This window comes from Thamnophis elegans, chromosome 2 (genome assembly GCF_009769535.1).
Source record: "Thamnophis elegans isolate rThaEle1 chromosome 2, rThaEle1.pri, whole genome shotgun sequence".
NCBI classification, from domain to species: Eukaryota; Metazoa; Chordata; class Lepidosauria; order Squamata; family Colubridae; genus Thamnophis; species Thamnophis elegans.
The window spans coordinates 135,695,050-135,714,995 of record NC_045542.1 but is presented as its reverse complement, the minus strand read 5'-3'; the positions used below and the strand labels follow the sequence as shown (position 1 = coordinate 135,714,995).

The window sequence follows — 19,946 nt, the reverse complement described above, 5'->3', positions numbered from 1 at the left end:
ATCTAAAAAAGACTATGGTGTTTTGGTAACATGGCAAAAATTCATGGTGTGGATGGGGGGCATTAAAAATGAATGAGAATAGCTTGCCTTCCAGACATTTATGGCTCCCATTTTGGAGGGAGGGAGGGAGGGAGGAAGGAAGGAAGGAAGGAAATAGGGTATTTTGTTATCAATGTTTGATAGCATGGTTTCACAAGCCACAGAGAGGGTGTCAGAGTTGCAGACCCTACCATAACAGCTATGCCTAAATTTATATAAATCTATATAGTGATATTTAAGCTAGTATAAGCAAAGTTTATTTTGAGACATGCCTTATGGCCCTCAGCCCTGGGTTTGGTTTTTTTTTAACGTACATACCAACTGTCTTAACAGTGGAATGCTTAGAGCTTACAGCTAGAACAGCTAAATGTTAATATTTGTGTGGGAGGGTAAAAGCATATATAGGGTGACACAGTTCATCCTCGTTTTAAAAATAAGAATACAACCACCAAAATCTAGCTAAATTATTTAAGATTATGGTTTTCAATAATGTAGGGGGGTGTTTTTGATCATTAATTTTGTAGTGCTTGCACTTAATGTTACTTGTAATGGAAGGGTAATTGCTCGGTGGTCACTGAACTTCAAAAATTTACATTTGGAAATATTAGTTCATAAGAATGACTTAATCATATTGAAGAAAATACAACCCAAATTTATTCCATTATGAGTGTCATGCTTTCAAAATTATAAAACCTATATTATGTGTTATCCTTAATTTTTTGCTACTAGTAATTATGACATGTGAAAAGATAATAGGAATCTTACAGGAGAAAAAAAAAAGCAATAATATTAAGTAGACAAGCATTAGCCTGTAGGTTGTGCTACAGATGTGCAAACACCTGTCTTAATTCCCAGCAATGACCAGGTTTTCTAGTTAGCAATAGCACTTATACTTATATACCAGTTTTACAGCCCTTTATAAGCCGTTTATAGAGTCAACATATTGTCCCCAACAATTTGGGTCCTCCTGTTATCAACCTCAGAAGAATAGAAGTCTAATTCAACCTTGAGCCGGTCAGGATCAAACCCCTAGCAGTGGGCAGAATTAGCAAGTCTTCCCGTTAGCCAAGCAAAAATAATAACTTCAGGTGAAAAGCACTCAACAAAGTAAACCAACTATAAAATAGAAAACTAAAAAACTGAACAACAATAAGAATGATTCAGCAGTCCAAAAAAATGAATAGCCTGAAACACTAAATCTGTAGGATTGATTTCCAAAACTTCTATTTAATTGGTTAAAAGGAAAAAAAGAACTGTTGGTAGGATAAAATAAAATGCTAATCAGCATTTAGGTACACCTAGCCACAGTCCTAAAATACGCAGCATAGCCTCTTCCATTAGATACATCTATTCAAATTTCCAGGTTTTGCACATTATGCTTTTTCAGTACAGCACTGTATCTATACATTAATAATGCAAATCAGAGGAAGCAGTTTTTTAAAAAGGACAACTTTCAAGAAAGAGTATCTCCTGAAATTTTGGATGCATCGTGTCATGCTTAGTTTTATAAATAATAATAATGTACTCATGACCAGAGAGACTTCTGTATTTCATACTCAGAACATATAAAACTGAGGGGGGAGGGAACCTTACTGAAATTCAACTAGAATGGATTTCTCAAAATATAAGATATAGTGCACATATTTCCACCCTATGATGTCCTGTATCGTTATGTGTTACCTTTTCCACCCTAGCCCTGCCTATAACTATTTATCAAAGTTATCTATTAACAAAGTTGACATATCAGTTCCCTGTATACATAAAGCTGTTGAACTTATATAAAAATTCACGGAGGCGCTGATAATTATGTCTCTCTCTCCTCCTGCTCTTACTTATCCAAACCCCTGGAGTGTTTTCCAGGGAGGAGATGCAAAGAAGAGGGGGGGGGGGGATACAGACTATTGAAGCCACCACATCCCTCTCAGACGCCCTCAGGGGAAAAGATGTCAGAATTAAAGAGGCTGTTTCATTCACACTGGTAAATGTAATTGAGCCTAACATTCCACAGCTGACTTGAGTTAATTCATGCCAGCCCTGTAAAAAAAATCCACCATTCTCTCTCTCTGTTTTGAAAAGTCAGGTCAGGCTCAAATTAATGTTGTCAGATCAATATATATGATGGCAAGCAGAAAAACAGGACCACTGTCTCCCTTCATTAACTCGCTACATTTGTTCCTTTCCTTTTAGCGATCCTCGAAATATTTTAACTACATCACTCGGATAAACAAATCTGTATGGGTAGTAACTTTAGACTGATTAATTCATAGAGGGAAATGGAAAATGCAACAGCTGAAACAAAAAAAAACTGATACAGGAGGTGAAGTCAGATTTTTAAGGTACAAGCATGTTCTAATGATAGATGGTTTCCCTCCACATTCCACTCCACCTCACCCCACCCTCAAATTCAAATCAGGCCAATTCTAAAAAGAAAATTCTGGTATTCCAAAGTATTTAGTTATCAAGGTCTTTACAGTTAGTTGCTTTTGTACATTACAGCAATTCTGCTCTGTAGACATTAATGTATCTGCTTAACAGACAGGAAAAAGCTGTAGAGAAAGAGCACTTTGCTTAGATCCTGGTAACTACATTATTTAAAAAAATATTAATTTCATACAGAAGAAATACAAGTGGACAGTTCTAAACTAAAGTCCGGAGGGTCTATTCTTAATATCTAGCTTCGGTTAAGAATATGCTGCTGCACAATTTGATTGAAAGTGATCTTGAAACATGAAAATAAATTCAAATATCTAAGAACCACTTACAGCCGTGATGCCACAGGTGGCACGCAGCACGCTCTCTGTGGGCATGCGAGCTGTCACCCTAGTTCAGCTCCACCGTGCATGCACACACGCCTCCCACTGGCCAGTTGGTCGTCAGATCTCTACCACGCATGTGGGGGGCGGTGGCACATGCATGCATGGTGGGCACGACAAACATGCATTGTATTTTGGAGTTTCAACTGCACACACACGCTTTGGGCCCTCGGTCCGGAAAAGGTTAGCCATCACTGATTTACAGCTTTATTAGAGCATTTTTCCCCTCTAACTTCCATGGAAACAAACAACAGCACGTAAGTGGGCAGCTGTTAATTTAGCCATTGTTTTTAACTTTCCACCTTTGACCTTCATGGTAAAACGTAACCCCCTGGCCCTAAAATCACAGACTTGAACTTTTGGGATCAAGCAGGTCAGTCACCTGGGATGCAAAACAGAGAGGAGTAAACCTCAAGGCAAATGATAACAACACAATAATAGCTTGTTCTCAAAAACCAGCTTAATAAAATTGGAAACCCCAAACTTTTTTTTTTTTAATAATGCACTTTGAGAGCTTGCAAAAGACTAAATCAAGCACGTTCAGCTATGCAATTAGAGATACTTACAGGTTAAAAAAAAAGTCTAAGCATGAAAACTGACTACAGTTTTTGAATACTGTAGCTATACTACTTGGAGAATTAATTCACTTAAAACATGGCATTGGAATACAGACTACAGTGTCCCCACTGGAATAAAACAGGAATCATGTATGGGAAGATTTGCACTGGTTTTTTTTTCTCCTCGGGCTGGAATGTAAGACTAGATGAATTTTATAAAAAACAGATTCTCTTCCACTGAAAAACTGACACAGAGACCCTTCTTAATTTCATAATATTCAGCCGCTGCCACCAACTTACCAATCGAGACTGATTTTAAAATTCAGATACAAGTTGAAGGATAACTAGTCAAATCCGAACAAAAGTCTGCATTTTAATGTCATCTGCAGTTTTTGACTTTTTGTTCACATGCTCCAAAACTTTTTTTTTTATTGGCCTCGTGTCAGTTTCAGGGCAGATTTTGGAAAGTTTCAGATCAACTTCCCTGTTTCAAACAAAGGAGAAGAATGAAGTTATTGACTACTATCCTGCCTATTGGAATTCAAAGCATTCCACCAATTCGTAGAATTCTATTCTTACACGGAAACACCAATTTAAGTAAGAACCAATGCAATCATCAGACTAGCCTTTCAAAAATATGGAGATGGGCATTTACTTCAGTGAAAATTCATTATGCTTAATATTTGAAACAGAATTCCAGCATGTTTTAGAAAACTAGGGCAAAAATTGAAGCAGGGCAGTGGAAAATTAAGTTCTCTCCATGTGTGTCTTTAATGAGTATGATTGCTCACCCAACCTCATGCCCTTCAAGTCCTTCAATCCCTCCCTCCTTGAGGGAAACAGGCAGTTCAAAAATGTAGGTAGGTAGGTAGGTAGGTAGGTAGGTAGGTAGGTAGGTAGGAAGGTAGGTAGGAAGGAAGGAAGGAAGGAAGGAAGGAAGGAAGGAAGGAAGGAAGGAAGGAAGGAAGGAAGGAAGGAAGGAATTCTACCAGACCTGGCTGGAAACAGTTATCAGAGCAATTTGGAAGAGAGAATCACTGCTTGATGATATGGAAATTCTTCCCATGTTTGCAACTGCTTAAACAAGTTTCACAAGTTTTTGCATTTAATCACAAATCCATAAAAACCAGTTGGACCAGTGGATTTGGAAAAAGAAAGTATGCCTATGCACTATGGGAAAAAATACTGCTCTTAAAAATCTATTTTCTTCTACACCCTTAGGCTAGATAAAATGGTGTTAGGACATTATCATCATGATGCTTGAATGGAGCTCTTGCTGATCAACTTAATGTTGATGGCTCCTCTCACATAAAGATGGACATCAAGGGGTTCAAGTTCCTAATCAAACTCAAAGATATCATTGTTGATTTTAAACAAGTTCAGATTTAGATATGTCCAATGCCAGGTCCTGATATCTCATTAATGTTGCATATTGTAAGACAAAGGAGATGGTGCTAGATTTCCAGAAGCACAGAGAGGAGCCTGCCCCATTGTATATCAAAGGGGGCTGTGTGGACAGGGTTTCCTCTTTTAAATTCTTGGGAGTGCTTAATAGTCAAGATCTCACCTGGAAAAACAACACATCTCTGGTGATTGGAAACGGAGACTTCATTTCCTTAGAGTCCTGCGAAAAAATCAGGTGGAACAATGGCTGATGACCTCTCTCTATCAGTCCACCATAGAAAGTGTCCTCACATATTGCATTATAGTATGTATGCTGTTTAACTGCTGCGGACAGGAAGGCCCTACAGAGAGTGATCAATTTGGCACAAGAAACCATTGGTTGTCATCTGACACCACTGGATGACATCGCCAGATCTCGCTGCTTTAGCAGAATAAGGAAGATACTTAGAGATGATTCACACCCTGGTCAGTGTCTCTTTGCACTTCTAACATCGGGCAGAAGACATCAAAGTATAGCCAGCCGAACAAAGAGGTTTAAAGTTTCTATCCTTGGGCTGTCAGACTTTTAAATACAACCACAATCACTCCATGCTATGTTTTTTTTTCTTTTTCTTTCTTTTTTCGTTTCTGCTATAATTTTGTACCAGTGAGGTTAAAACTAATTTTGTTGTATTTAAGTACAATGACAATAAAGATTATACTTATTGCACAGTGAGTATGAACCAGAATTAGAGATCTTTTTGGTGGTCTTCAATGGCTTTTTCTCTTTGCCCCTGTCATTGCAATCTCCTTCAGCCTTTTCAGGAAAAAAGAAATAAAAGATCCCATGACATCAGGTAAAGTGGTGCTCATCTCCGTTCCAAAGCCGAAGAGCCAGCACTGTCTGAAGACGTCTCCGTGGTCATGTGGTGGACATGACTAAATGCCGAAGACACACAGAACACTATTATCTTCCCACCAAAGGTGGTCCCTATTTTTCTACTTGCATTTTTAATGTGCTATCAAACTGCTAGGTTGGCAGAAGCTGGGACAAGTAATGGGAGATCACTCCGTTACATGGCGCTAGGGATTTGAACCGCCAAACTGCCAACCTTTCTCATCGACAAACTCAGTGTCTTTAGCCACTAAGCCACCCCGTCCCATTATATGAAGTTACAGTGGGGCAAAAATAGTAAAGAATTTGTAATGGTTGCTTTGCAAGCCCTCTCTAGCTAGCTCTAAACTACTATTACCGTATATACTCGAGTATAAGCCGACCCGAATATAAGCCGAGGCACCTAATTTTACCCCAAAAAGCTGGAAAAGTTATTGACTCGAGTATAAGCCTAGGGTGGGAAATGCAGCAGCTACGGTAAATTTCAAAAATAAAAAATCAGTGTTATTTGAAACTCAAAGTTATGTTTATTCAAGGGACCCGCTTAATTAAAGTGTTCTATAATATCAGTATGACTTATAATACTGCAAGTCTGCAATATTAAAATACTTGTATAGGGGATCCCCGGGATCCCCCGAAGAGATCAAATCACAACCAGTATGCCACCTTCTTGGTATATTGTTTTTATTTTCACTGAGTTTTTTAAAATGAGCATTATTTCATCCTTTTTTTCTTTATGTTTGATTGGTATCTGCAATTTGTGTTAATTCTGTTCATACATATAATATAAATGAAAAACCCAGCTCTCTTAAAAAATATTTTAAGTTCTTTCTGGTGCTCCCTTTTAGAATTGGCCAACTAATATTTCTGTTCACCCAACTAATGTCAGGCAGAGTTAACTGAAAAAGTAATTTTTCATGAAAGGACATTTTCCTAGGATTTTAATTGTTCTTACTGTCAGATTGCTCGTTATTTCCAGCTTGAGTCTCCTTCTGACAAGTTTCCATTGCTTCTTGTCCTGTCCTCAGGTGCTATTGCTGCCGCCACCTCCTCCTCCTCCAACAGCACCAGCACATTTGCTGCCCAGAGCTGCGGCTGAGGTGAAGCCGCCAAAGCTCCCGCTGGCGCCCCCGCAGCGTTGGGCGGATATCCGGCAGTGCTGTTGGAGGAGGAGGAGGCGAACCAGCCTGCCATCGCCGGCCACTGCCAGCCCCGCCGCTCTTCCCACCCCCTTCCAAGCCCCACAGTCCAGCGGATGGAGCAGCGAAGCCCCGGGGCTTCGCTACTGCTCCCCGCATTTTCTGCACGGGGATCCCTTGGAGAGGGGATTCCAGCCTGCCATCGCCAGCCACCGCTAGCCCTGCCGCTCTTCCCACCCCCTTCCAAGCCCCACAGTCCAGCGGATGGAGCAGCGAAGCCCCGGGGCTTCGCTACTGCTCCCCGCATTTTCTGCACGGGGATCCCTTGGAGAGGGGATTCCAGCCTGCCATCGCCAGCCACCGCTAGCCCTGCCGCTCTTCCCTGTGGGGCTTGGAAGGGGGTGGGAAGAGCGGCAGGGCTAGCGGTGGCTGGCGATGGCAGGCTGGAATCCCCTCTCCAAGGGATCCCCGTGCAGAAAATGCGGGGAGCAGTAGCGAAGCCCCGGGGCTTCGCTGCTCCATCCGCTGGACTGTGGGGCTTGGAAGGGGGTGGGAAGAGCGGCAGGGCTAGCGGTGGCTGGCGATGGCAGGCTGGTTCGCCTCCTCCTCCTCCAACAGGCAACAGCACTGCCGGATCCAGTTGTAGACTCGAGTATAAGCCGAGGCGGCTTTTTTCAGCCCAAAAAGTGGGCTGAAAAACTCGGCTTATACTCGAGTATATACGGTAACTCAATTTCACACTTTTAAAATGCTTCTTTGCTTAATAAGATTCCTACGAAAGAAAATTTTAACATTTCTCAATAAGGTCTTAGCCTGACTTTTCAATGCATTCTGGCAGTCAGTACATTGGCACACTAAAACCCAGAACTGGCACTAGCACTAGTACATTATAGCATGTCACCTTGCTGGTTTCTCTTCATTTTGGTGATATCTCAATCATCTTTCCTATGAGTGGCAAGATGAGATTTCCTTGTATACTTTTGCTTCTGAATGCTTTATATTTTTTTAAAAAAAGCTTTAACCTGATCAGCCAGTCTACCTCCATCTCCACCCACCAAGGATAAATTAAAAAGTTAGGAGCATTGAAAGAACTTAAACTAGTGTGGCCTCTTTGTGGCCTCTCCTATTTCCTGTCTCTGTATCTTGAAAACAGAAGAATCACCCTTAGGTTCACCACCACCATTTCCAACATAATAAAGAGTAGTAATGATAATTAATAATAATTTATTAAATTTATATTCCCAACTCCAAGCAACTCATACATCCATGATGGTGAACCTATGGCACACATGCCACAGGTGCCTCTCTGTGGGCATGCGAGCCATTGCCCTAGTTCAGCTCCATCACGCATGCGCACGTATCTCCCGCTGGCCAGCTGGTCATCGAGTCTCTGCTGCGCATGCGCAGGGGTGGGGCCCATGCGGGGGGCCACACATGAATGGGTGGGGAGCGGGGTGCATGCAGGGTTCTATATGCACATGCACAGGGTGGGGTAGAGGTGTATGCATAGGGTGCAGGCATGGCCGCACACACATTGCATTTTGGGGGTTTAGGTGCACACACGCACATTCATGCTCTTTGGACACTCGGTCCAGAAAAGGTTAGCCATCACTATCGTACATGATGTCACAATTAAAGGCTGAATATGGATTGTGGCTATGGCATTTCACTCTCCCCTAATTACAATTAAACCATGGTCTCTCAAGAAAATCAGTTCTGCCTCTCATTTCAATATCTTGACTTAAGACTGAAGATAAAAGTGCTTTCAAAATAAGCCTCTACATTTTCTAATCACTTTAGCTGCTGCCATAACTTACAAATAGTTTTGCACTGCCATTCATAAATCATTTACATCAGCCAAGGCAGATTCCAGAGCTGCCATCAGGCTAAACGTCTACAAATTCCAGGATAATGTTAAAACAAGACAGAGATCTGCAGTCAAATCACAAGTATGAATTGGACCTTCAAGCTATAGCAATGCCTGCTCAATATGAGCTGCAAAAATCCAGATGACCACCAGAGGGCAGCAATATTTCCTAGGTCCCTTTGCTTTTACCTACAGTTCTCTTAGTTTTTGCAATTCAAATTTGAAGGTAGTCACTATAGCATCCTTCTGAACTTCTGTTCAAATTCTGACACTAAATCACTTTGCACTGGCTGAAGTGAAACATAGAAACATAGAATAATAGAGTTGGAAGGAACCTGGGAGGTCATCTAGTCCAACCCCATGCTCAAGCAGGAAACCCTATGACCTGGGGTGTCAAACTCAATTTCATTGAGGGTCACATCAAGGTTGTGTTTGACCTCAGGGGCGGGGGCCAGGGCCAGGATGGGAATGGCCCGCTTGACATCACTCCTGTTGAGGGCATCTGTGGTGACCTGAGCCCTCTGTCAGCAAAAACGGGCTCCAGAGCTCCATTTTCAGCTGCAATAGTGTCCTGCTGCCGTCTGCCAGTGAAAATGGAACTCGGGGGGCAGCATGCTTCCCCCCCAAGCTCCATTTTCACTGGCAGATGATGGCAGGAGGCACATGGCCTTCCCGGATTCCATTTTTGCTGGCAGAGGCACCACAGGCTGGTCCTTCGCTGTTTCTAGGGCGGCCCCATGGGCCAGATCTAAGCACCCCACAGGCCAGATCTCACCCTCAGGCCTTGAGTTTGACACCCCTGCCCTATAACATTTCAGACAAATGTCTGTCCTGTCTCTTCTCAAACGCCTCCAGTGATGGAGCACCTACAACTTAGAAACCAGTCATTACATTGGTTGATTGTTCTCACCGTTAGGACAACAATGGATACTGATTGGGAAAGAAACAGCCACATTTTGCTAAGTCCTTATTTGCTTAACTAAGGTTTACTGAATTACAATAAAGTAGATTCACACATGAAGTCATAAAGCATGTAGTACAACTATGTGAAGTGGTTAAAAAAACTGGAATAGTCTGAAAAATCACCAAATCAAATAAACCCTAAGGACACTTTTCAATTTATGCAAACCAGGCTAAAATGTTCTAGAGGTTTTGAACAAGCTTGCTGCTTTTCTAGCATTAATACTACTAAGTGTGATTTATTGACTTGTGGTTCAATGCATTTGGGTGAACCCCACCAAAAATGTTAGAGAGTTAGAAAAATGTTGCATTTGCATTCATTAACCTCTAAGCCATAATGAACACCAAGTCATTACAGAAAACATAGCAAACTGTGTGCAGTTTTGGATTGCAACTACTGCAGGGGTGGGTTTCTGCCCCTTCTAACCTCTTCTATAGAAGAGGTTCCACAAATCTACAGTGCCGTTTAGAACCGGTTCCAGCTCCCTCCACCCGCCCGTCCGCACATCATCAAGATGAAGAGCGAGAGGAGGAATTCTGGGAGTTGAAGTCCACAAGTCTTAAAGCTCTCAAGTTTGAACACCCCTGGGTTTTTTTTTCTAAAGGGTTAGGGGTGCAAGGGTCTTGTAACTTGACAGCTTTAAGACTTGCACGCTTCAATGCCAGAGTTTCTGAGCCAACATTTTGGTTGCTAAGCAAGAGCGTTATTAAGTGAGTTTCACCACATGCCCACCCAGTCACATGGCTGGCAAGCCACTCCCACCCAGTCACATGGCTGGCAAGCCACTCCCACAAAGCAGGCCACACCTACAGAAGAGGTTCTAAAAAATTTAGAAACCCACCACTGAACAACTGTAATGCAGTTCGTATTCTTCAATGCACACATGAATCCTCTAGATACAAACTCCATCAAAAAAAAAACTATTTTGGGGAAAAACAAAACCCAGACATTCTTTTAATATTACATACGGCAAGGATTTAACCAATAGTGACTCTCTAAATTACAATTCAAACTGCTCAAGACTTCCAAAAGTACATTTTGCGTACTTAAAAAAAAATGCCTGACAAAATTTACTCATTTTCATTAAAACAAGCCTGAGTTCTGTCATAATGACTTAGCCATCATGAACTTTCTCCAACCTCACATCCTCCAGCTGGACTTAAAATTCTCACTACTCGCCTACTCTGATAAACAAGCAAGCAAACAAACAAAACCATATGCTGGCTAGAAATTTGAGACTTCCATCTAATCCCAGTAACTGTCCCGATCATCAGAATTAGGAAGACTGTGCCAAAGATTGATTGGGTTTATTCATGTAGTCTCTAAACTTTAAAGACCATTAGGGTCCAGTCCTATAGACATACTTTTTAATTAATATAGTTAATAGCAGTTTACAACGTATTATCCAGATGATCATAAGTGCAAGTCAAACCATGTTCCTCATATGCATATGGATAAAATAGCTCTTCCAGGAGAAGTATTTCAAATACATGGTGGCTCTCCAAAAGCCAACAACTATAGCAAAGGAACCAGTGAGTAGATTGGCTTCCTGGAATCTCCTGGAATAAGGAGATTTGCCCAGATGTGGTCTACACCAGAGTTCCTCAATATTTCCAGCTTTGCGAACTGGCAGTGGCGGGGGTAGGGTGAGGGAATGGTTCCATGTGAATGGCCAGCAAGTATGCACACATGCGTGTAACTCCATTTCCATAAATGGCATGCACACATGCCTGCCGCTCACTTAAATGGAGCACTACTACTTGTCCACTGCTCGTGCAAGTGAGGATGCATGCGTGCTTCTTGAACATTTCCACAACCCGGTTGCAAATCCTACACAAGTTGGGGACCCCTAGTCTAGAAAACTGTTTCTCATAAGGAGACTGCAAGACAACAATTGTGCCCAGGCTGAGTATTGGAGACAACATAATTTAAACATCTTCCTTGCAACCATGGTGGGGATTTTTAAAGTATGCTAAGTTCCCAAAGCTTACTTTCTGATTACTTTTGGAAATTGCTCATCAATTACTTCTAAGCTATGAAAGACCTTCGGAACGCCATGTCTGAAAATGCCTTCAATCCTGAATGGGGGGTGGGGGGAAATATGCATATGCTTCACAAATTAAAGAATCTGAAATAAACAGATGAATAAGATTTTGATCATTGAAAATTATAAATGGACTAAAGGTCAACATAAAATTGAAATACTGAAACTTTTACAATAAGGTTTTGGAATTAATTATAAAAAACAAACAGCTTCTCTTGGGAAATCTATTCTGTTTTGGTTTCTATAAGACAAAACAAAAATGAGTAATGTAATGATTTCAAAAACTGTTCATTAGAGGAGACTAAACTTTTTAGGTAAAGGAAAGATTTACAAGTTTATTAAATGTTGGAAAAACATTGTAACACTGAAAATATTGAAGAAGACATCTGAAGAACAGAATCAGAAAATATCAGTGTCTGCTTCTATGGTCAGGCTATGTCCAAAAGACTTTATTGAAGAAATGACAGATGTAGAGAAAAAAATAGCTGATAAGATAGATAGTATTGAAAGTTGATGTACAGCTGACAATCCAAAAGAATGATTTAGAAAAGGGTGTTAAATTTTAAATCCAATGAAATTTTATAAATTTTATAAAAATAAAATTTAAAAATTTAAAAAAGAAATACAAATGAAAACCAAGACAGTGACTTGGATATTTTTTCATGTTGTATTTTCAGAAAATGCTTGTTAAAGTCTGTGCAATGAGGAAAAAAAAAACAAAGAAAATTCAAGTCTTATGACAATATTTGAATGAACTAAAGATTAAGATCATTAAGATTAATGAGCCGAGGTGGCGCAGTGGTTAGGGTGCAGTACTGCAGGCCACTTCAGCTGACTGTTATCTGCAGTTCAGCGGTTCAAATCTCACCGGCTCAAGGTTGACTCAGCCTTCCATCCTTCCGAGGTGGGTGAAATGAGGACCCAGACTGTGGTGGCAAATTGCTGACTCAATTTGCTAAAAATCTGTAAACCGCTTAGAGAGGGCTGAAAGCCCTATGAAGCAGTATATAAGTCTAATAAATAAATAAATAAATAAATAAAATTGTTAGAAGTAAAAGGAAGGAATATAAAGTGGTTCCTTTGATCAAGGTTAAAACAAGATATGTTGTTATTTTTGGCTACCCTTTATGGACTTTCTCTTGACACCAGGATTGAAAAGATAATATATTATGAATTTGTTTATAGTTAGGAGATGGGATATGGGATGAAGAGATAAATGTTTATAATCTAGAACGGGGGGCAAAGAGTCACTACATTTGTTTATACTTGTGGAGTTGAAAGCTACTCCTCTATATATTTATTTTCTCTTTTTTCTTATATTATTTTTCTTTTTCACAAATGAAGGGAAATATATGTGTCCCAGGACAATGTTTCAGAATCCAATCTGGATCGGTCACTGGAACCAAAGTTTAGTCTTCTGAGCTTTCCGACTCCTCAGGGGACCCTCTCTCTCGCCAGAATGTGTCTTTTCTTTTTCTTCTCTTTTTTCCTTTTTTGCGCATTTTACTCCCTTCTGTTCTTTAGGTTTAGTTTGGATTAGATTTTACTATTACAATCAAAATGCTTAATACAAATTATATAAATTTATACTTTTAAAAAATGGATAAAATCCACATGGCAGATAAGCAACTTGCTAGATGCTCAGGTACGGCCACAAACAGCTGAACTATCCAAGAACAAACAATTCTCTCTTATCAAGGTTGCTAACTCTCTTGCTATCAATCTGGTGGACAGCCAAGATTCAATCGGCTTCCAGGGTAAGAACTCAAAGCCGTGCTGCTCCTGAGGAACGATTATCTCCCAACCATCCCAATCAAGATGGTCGACAGTGAGAGACATTGGTTGATATAATTCAGTTGAAGAGCCACAGGTTGCCTATCTTCCAACTCCCTTCATCAAGAGTTCCTACTTACCGTTGAAGGTGCCCACCGAGATCTGAACAGCCCAAGGCAGAAAACATGAAAATGTATTTTTGCACAGACTAGGAGCGATCCAGAGGCATCCTGTTGCTAGGGGAGTTTCTTATTTGAAGGAATGTTTGGGATTTCAGTAAAGCTGAAAATAACCCATTCCTGGCAGGCAGCAGTCTAGGGGGGGGGGGAGAAGGGGGGGAGGAAATAATCCATTCTCCATGCAAAGTCTATGCCATCCTTTTGACTTAAAAAAGGAAGGCAGCTGGCAATCACATGCTTCCACTGGGGGGAAAAAACCCTCACATACACAGACCTTAGTCATCCTTCAGCAGAAGAATCAAAATGTTCCAATTCAAAGGGATACTTCGCCATAGGAGAAGCCTTCCCTTTTCTCTCCAAAAATTCCTCCAAGTCCAGCTGAGAGAATATTTGTTTGGCTCTTTGACAGAAGTTGCCACCCGGTCTGGAAATTCCCCATTCAGAGCTGAAGAAAACATATGTTTGAATGCATGTTGGACAAGAACATCTAACTCTCTGGGTCACTTATAGACCAAGGGGATATGGATGTACAGGTAGTCCTCAACTTACCACAGTTGATTTAGTGACCATTCAAAGTTACAATAGCACTGGAAAAAAGTGACTTATGATCGTTTTTCGCAGTTACAACCTCTGCAGCATCCCAATGGTCATGTAATCAAAAGTCAGATGCTTGGCAACTGGTTCGTATTTATGATGGTTGCAGCGTCCCAAGGTCACATGATCACCTTTTGTGGCCTTCTGACAAGTAAAGTCAATGGGGAAGTAAGATTCACTTAACAACTGGATTAGTAACTTATCAACTGTTGTGATTCACTTAATATATAAGTATCGTATCGTATAGTATAGTATAGCCTTTATTGTACATCATGTATGCAACAGAAATTGGTTGAAACTGCAGGAAGAAAGGTGGCAACATTCACTTAACAAATGTCTCACTCAACAACAGAAAGTTTGGGCTCAATTATGATCGTAAGTCGAGGACTACCTGTAAAACTTTAAGTTAGGTCTGAGAGTAGAAACATCTAGATGTATGAGAGAGAAATATAAGGTCCACAAGAAGAAGAGGGGAAAAGGACAGAAACAGTGACTCAGGTGTCTTAAGTGAATGCATTTCTCTCAACTGGCTGGCCAACATCCAAATAAAACATATTGCTTCTGGTCCTTCTGCTCTGTAGGTTGATTCAGCTCCTTTAATAATGCCAAGATAAAGGGAAAGGAAAAGGAACTAGACCCGTGATGCCGAACCTATGGCATGTGTGCCTGAAGTGACATGCAGAGCCATGTCGCCTGGCACACACAGCCCATTCCTCTTCTGGGTTTTTGGCGCTCACGCGAGTGCGACAATCCACTGGCCTTCATGTGTGCGGCAGTGCCAATACTGGAAGAGCTGGTTTTCTGTTTTCTGGTGTGAGCTTGCGCACCGGCCAGCTGATCATTGCATGCATATGCGCACCAGTAACCAGTAGACTAACTGGCTGGCACGCGTTTCCCGTGCGCAAGAAGCCAAGGTGGCGCAGTGGTTAGAGTGCAGTACTGCAGGCCACTTCAGCTGACTGCTATCTGCAGTTCAGCGGTTCTAATTTCATCGGCTCAAGGTTGACTCAGCCTTCCATCCTTCCGAGGTGGGTGAAATGAGGACCCAGACTGTGGGGGCAATATGCTGACTCTGTAAACCGCTTAGAGAGGGCTGAAAGCCCCATGAAGCGGTATATAAGTCTAACTGCTATTGCTATTGCTACGTGCCCCCTGGGCAGCTCCATTTCGCGTGGCAGGCCAGACGAGCGTGAGCAGTCCCTTTTCGACACTCTGTGCCTAAAGGTTTCACTATCACTGGACTAGACTGACTGCTGGCTGCATTAACAACAAAACGAAAGAGACAACAATAAATGTTATGTGAAGGTGGCTCTGCCCAGTGCAACTTTGCAATCCAGGAGGAAAGAAAACAAACCAATTCCTTTCACCTTCAAATCCTCAGAAACAAATGTACAGAAATTGCTGGAAAAAGAGAAAGGTAGAAAAGCTGCATTATTTTGGAGCCTTAAAAAAAAAAGTGAAATGACTCAGAAGTCACTCAAACAAATTAAACTTTCCTATTCCTTGCCTGGCTGGCTGTGAGTTTAAAAGATAAAGTCCTAGCTGGAACCTGATAAACATCTGAAGCCTACGCACACCCAGCATTACCTAACAATTTTCTTCTCCAAGAAGCTACCCTTCCCCCCCCTTTTTTTTAAGCCCAACATTTCACCACATCCTTCATCTGCCAGGTCCGGCTATATACTGCAAAGTGGACCTGGGAGAAAGCACATCCTTCAAAGTACACAGGAAAAAAAAGTGTTTCTTTGCTTTGCCAAAGTGACAGATAGAAGACCAAGAACCTTTTGCATCCAAGCCAAGGGACAAAAATTGCCCAGTAAGGGAAAATCCAGCCTTTTCTAAGACAGGCACTACAAATTTCCAAGAATTTGACAAGGATAAACCTACTGACTAAACATGCATTCCACGACATGCACTCCACAAAAGCTATGCAATGATACATCTATACTATTTTAAGGGCACCAAAGAATCTTGCTACTTTCAAAAGATATAAGAAAGCTACCCAAGTTGGAGCCAAGTAGAAATTAAACTTGTCTGCCTCTTGGGGGCTTTATTTTTTAAAGGCTTGCCACCATTCTTTATGAATCCAATAGGGATCTGCAGCTCCACGCTGCAGAAAAGATGTCAATCTCTGGAGAACTAAGCTTGTTCTTAGATTACTGCTTTGGCAGGTCTGGGATTTCAGCCATGTACATTACAGGAGGGACTGCTAAAGTGAAACCATAGCTCATACTTCAAAATACAAAGGTTAAAAATTAAATCACATGCATATTATCCCTGACTCCAAGTCCAACAAGCTTGATTCGAAGCAATCAAACTAGTTCAGGAGTCAACCCTAACAATCTGTCAGAACCATGCAATAAAAACCAAACACTTTTAAGAGCCCATCAGGACTGGTCAGTCAGAACCCCTAGGCAACTTAAGATCCCTGCATATCCAGCAACCAATGAAAGTCCTTCGCTGGCTTGATGCCTTGGCAGAATGCCAGTTTACTTAAAGATCCAGGGTTTAAAAGTCTGGGAAGAGCGGGTTCCAAACTCCCAGGCACCCTTAGGAGCTAGAAGTCCCATGGGATGGATGGTTGAGGCAAACAGGACCTGAATGCTTTCGTTTTAATAACAAACAACCACCGATCAGATATTTAGAGTTGGAGCTCTGGCCTCACAATCAGGAGGTTGTGAGTTTGATCCTAGGTAGAGGCAGATGTAGGGTCTCCTGCTTGGACAGGGGGTTGGACTAGATGACCTGCAAAGCCCCTTCCAACTCTATTAATCTGAATTTCAGAGAAGATGAATCCACCAAAGGCAGAAAAGGACCGTCTAATCGTTGCTGTCGTGCCTGTCGACCAGAAAAACACTCCATTCAGGCAGGTCTCCGCAACCGGTGTGCAGGGAATAATGCATCTCCCCCCCACACACACACACCGTGAAAATGGTTGGGGGGGGGGTGTCTCACAACTTCACCCCCCAAAAAGCTTCAGGACCGGCAACGCTCCCTCACAGCCCCTCGTCCCTTTCGCAGAGGGCAGCAAACAATGAAGGCAAAGGCTCCTGCGGCGCAGCGCCCCCAGCCCCGTCTGGAAGTCCGCACCAAAGTCCTGCCAAGCGGCCCGCCTCTCTCCCTCTCTCACCTTGTCTGACGGCTTTGAAAACAATGGGCTCCTTGCAGCTCCGGATAACTTCCAGCACGTCGTAGCGGGGCAATCCCGACACCCGGACACCCTGCACCTCCAAGAGTAGCTCCCCTTCGCCAAGTTTGCATTCGCCGTTGTCTCCGGGCACCGCCGTCTCCCCCTCGACCTCGGGCGGTCCGACGTAAGGAAACTCTCCGTGCTCCGCTCCGCCGAGGACGGTGACCCCGAGCTGGCCCTGAGCATTGCGGCTGACCGTGGCTTGGTGCACTTTGGCCGTCCAGTGGTTTTTCTTCTGGATCACTTTCGACATGGCGCTCAGGTCGCCAAGTTGCGCGCAAAAGGAAGGGAGGGGGGTTTTGCACCGGGAGAGGGGCGGGTGGGGGGAAAGGACCGAGACTGGAAACCCGACGTCCACCGCGGGGCTGCTCCGGGCAAGGGATCCCGACCGGCCGGGCATAGAGCAAAAAGCTCTCCGGCAACTTTCCGGCCGCTTCGCTCAAGCCATCACCGAAGCGACTCGGCGCGGTTCATGCCCGCAGCCTCTTCCACCGGCGCCTCCAGCGAGGTTCCCATCGTAACCAGCGGGTCGTCCTGCCCCGCTTCTCCTCCTAAGGGCTTTTTTTCCCCTGCGCGGATCCCCGCAGGTTCTCTTCGTCTCTTTCCCCGGGCAAGCGCCCGGTCCCGGATCCTTCGTCTCCACACCTGGCGCCGCCGTTGTTTGCCACCTTTCTTTGCTACTTTTCTCTCCTCCGAGGGGCTCCGATCGACCGACCGCGGCTCCTTTAAGCCAATAGAAAAGACGCCGCTTGTTTTGTTACATTTTGCTCGGGCTCGATTCCACCAAGACCGAGCAGAGAGCTCCGGAGTAGCGATAGGAACGGCTTGGCGCAGGCGCCCGGCCGACTCTCCGCCTCCCTCCTTGCTCTCGGCCCCGCCCAACCGAGGAAAGCTGGGATCCTCGCTACTAAGGCGGGCGGGAGGGTGAGCACGCGCGCACTGGCGCGCGCACTCCGGGGCCACGTGCGTTTGGTGGCGCTTCTCTCAAAATAACACCCCCCCCCTCCCCAAAGGGGAATGTATCCAGAAAGCGGATCCGGCTAATGCCCAGCTGTTTGCTTGTTGTTGTTTTCTTCTCTTTTTTTTCGGTAAATGGGCGTCTCCTTTGTTTTCCAAACCTGCCCCTTGTTCCTGAGCCTATCACAATGCGTAAAAGTTGACTTCTCGTTTCCAGCGCTCTGTTTGTGTGTCTGTGTGTGTGTGTGTGTCACTTAACGTGGTTGTAGAGTTAACTGTCCTTACTGCACGTAATAAAAGGATCTCCTACAACAATGACTGGGGCTTTATGGACCACAAACCTATGAGGTTATGTTTCTAACCTCGTAGAAATATTCGGCGTTTTGCTTCAGCAGACTTCTGTGGAAGTTTGGGGTTTTTTCTGCTACTTGTTACGGGGTGCCCATGTTTCATAAAATAAAGTGCTGTAGTATGCCTATGGATATTCTCAGGCATCCAAGACATGGTTGTATTTGTATTTTTATTTATTAGTTTGTCAAAAATGTACAAGATAGCAGGTATATATATATAAACATACATATGAACCAGTAGTGGGATTCAAAAATTTTTACTACTGGTTTGGTGGGCGTCGCTTGTCGTGGCAGGGGAAGGTTACTGCAAAATTCCCATTTCCTCCTGAACAACTAGGACTCGGGAGGCAGAGGTGGGGGTGGAGCCAGTCAGAGGTGGTGTTTACCAGTTTTCCGAAATTACTCAAAATTTCCACTACCAGTTCTCCAGAATGAAAGAAATGAATACAAATTAGATGGGGACAGTAGGACAGGGACATTAGGCATGCTGGTGCGCTTATGCACACCCCCTTACCCCTCTTAGGAATGGGGTAAGGGCCACTGTAGACAGTTTAAGGTTGAAGCTGTGGGGGTTAGACTAGAGGATGTCCCAATGTGCTTTTTGTTTTCCAAGAGGCAACGATTTCCTGGGTTTTCTTTGAAGACGTTTCACTTCTCATCCAAGAAGCTTCTTCATCTCTGACTGGATGGTGGGGAATGGAAGAATTTCTATTCCTTGACAGCTTGCCATAGTTATTAAGTGAATCACTGCAGTTCTTAAATTAGTAACATGGTTGTTAAGTGAATGTGGCTTCCCCTGTCAACTTTGCTTGTCAGAAGGTCGCAAAAGTGGATCACATGACCCCAGGATACTGCAACCGTCATAAATATGAACCCGTTTCCAAGCATCTGAATGTTGATCATGTGACCATGAGGAGGATGCTATGGTCGTAAGTATGAAAAATGGTCAGAAGTCACTTTTTTCAATGGTGACTAAATGAACTGGTGTAAGTTGAGGACTACCTGTATTTATGATGGTTGCAGTGTCCTGGGGTCACGTGATCATCTTTTGCACCTGACAAGCAAACTCAATGGGGAAGCCAGATTCACTCAACAATTGTGTTGCTAACTTAACATCTGCAATGATTCATTTAACAACTGGGGCAAGAAAGGCCATAAAATGGGGAAAAACTCACTTAACAAATGTCTCACAAAGCAATAACAAA

At 42.9% G+C, this 19,946-nt stretch overlaps 1 protein-coding gene across 20 annotated transcripts in view; it reads right to left on the bottom strand.

The window, feature by feature from the left end:
- Positions 1-18,323, bottom strand: part of MAGI1 (membrane associated guanylate kinase, WW and PDZ domain containing 1) — a 508,140-nt gene extending 489,817 nt beyond the window's left edge. For 9 of the 20 annotated variants that reach the window (XM_032211704.1, XM_032211706.1, XM_032211708.1 and 6 more), the window contains exon 1: positions 17,375-18,303. In XM_032211704.1, coding sequence (XP_032067595.1) covers positions 17,375-17,834 — 460 coding nt within the window. In that variant the 5' untranslated portion in view covers positions 17,835-18,303. Of the gene's footprint in view, positions 1-17,374 lie in introns of all 20 variants that reach the window. The other 11 variants (XM_032211711.1, XM_032211712.1, XM_032211713.1 and 8 more) reach the window with 3 other exon arrangements.
- Between the last annotated feature and the right edge of the window lie 1,623 nt (positions 18,324-19,946).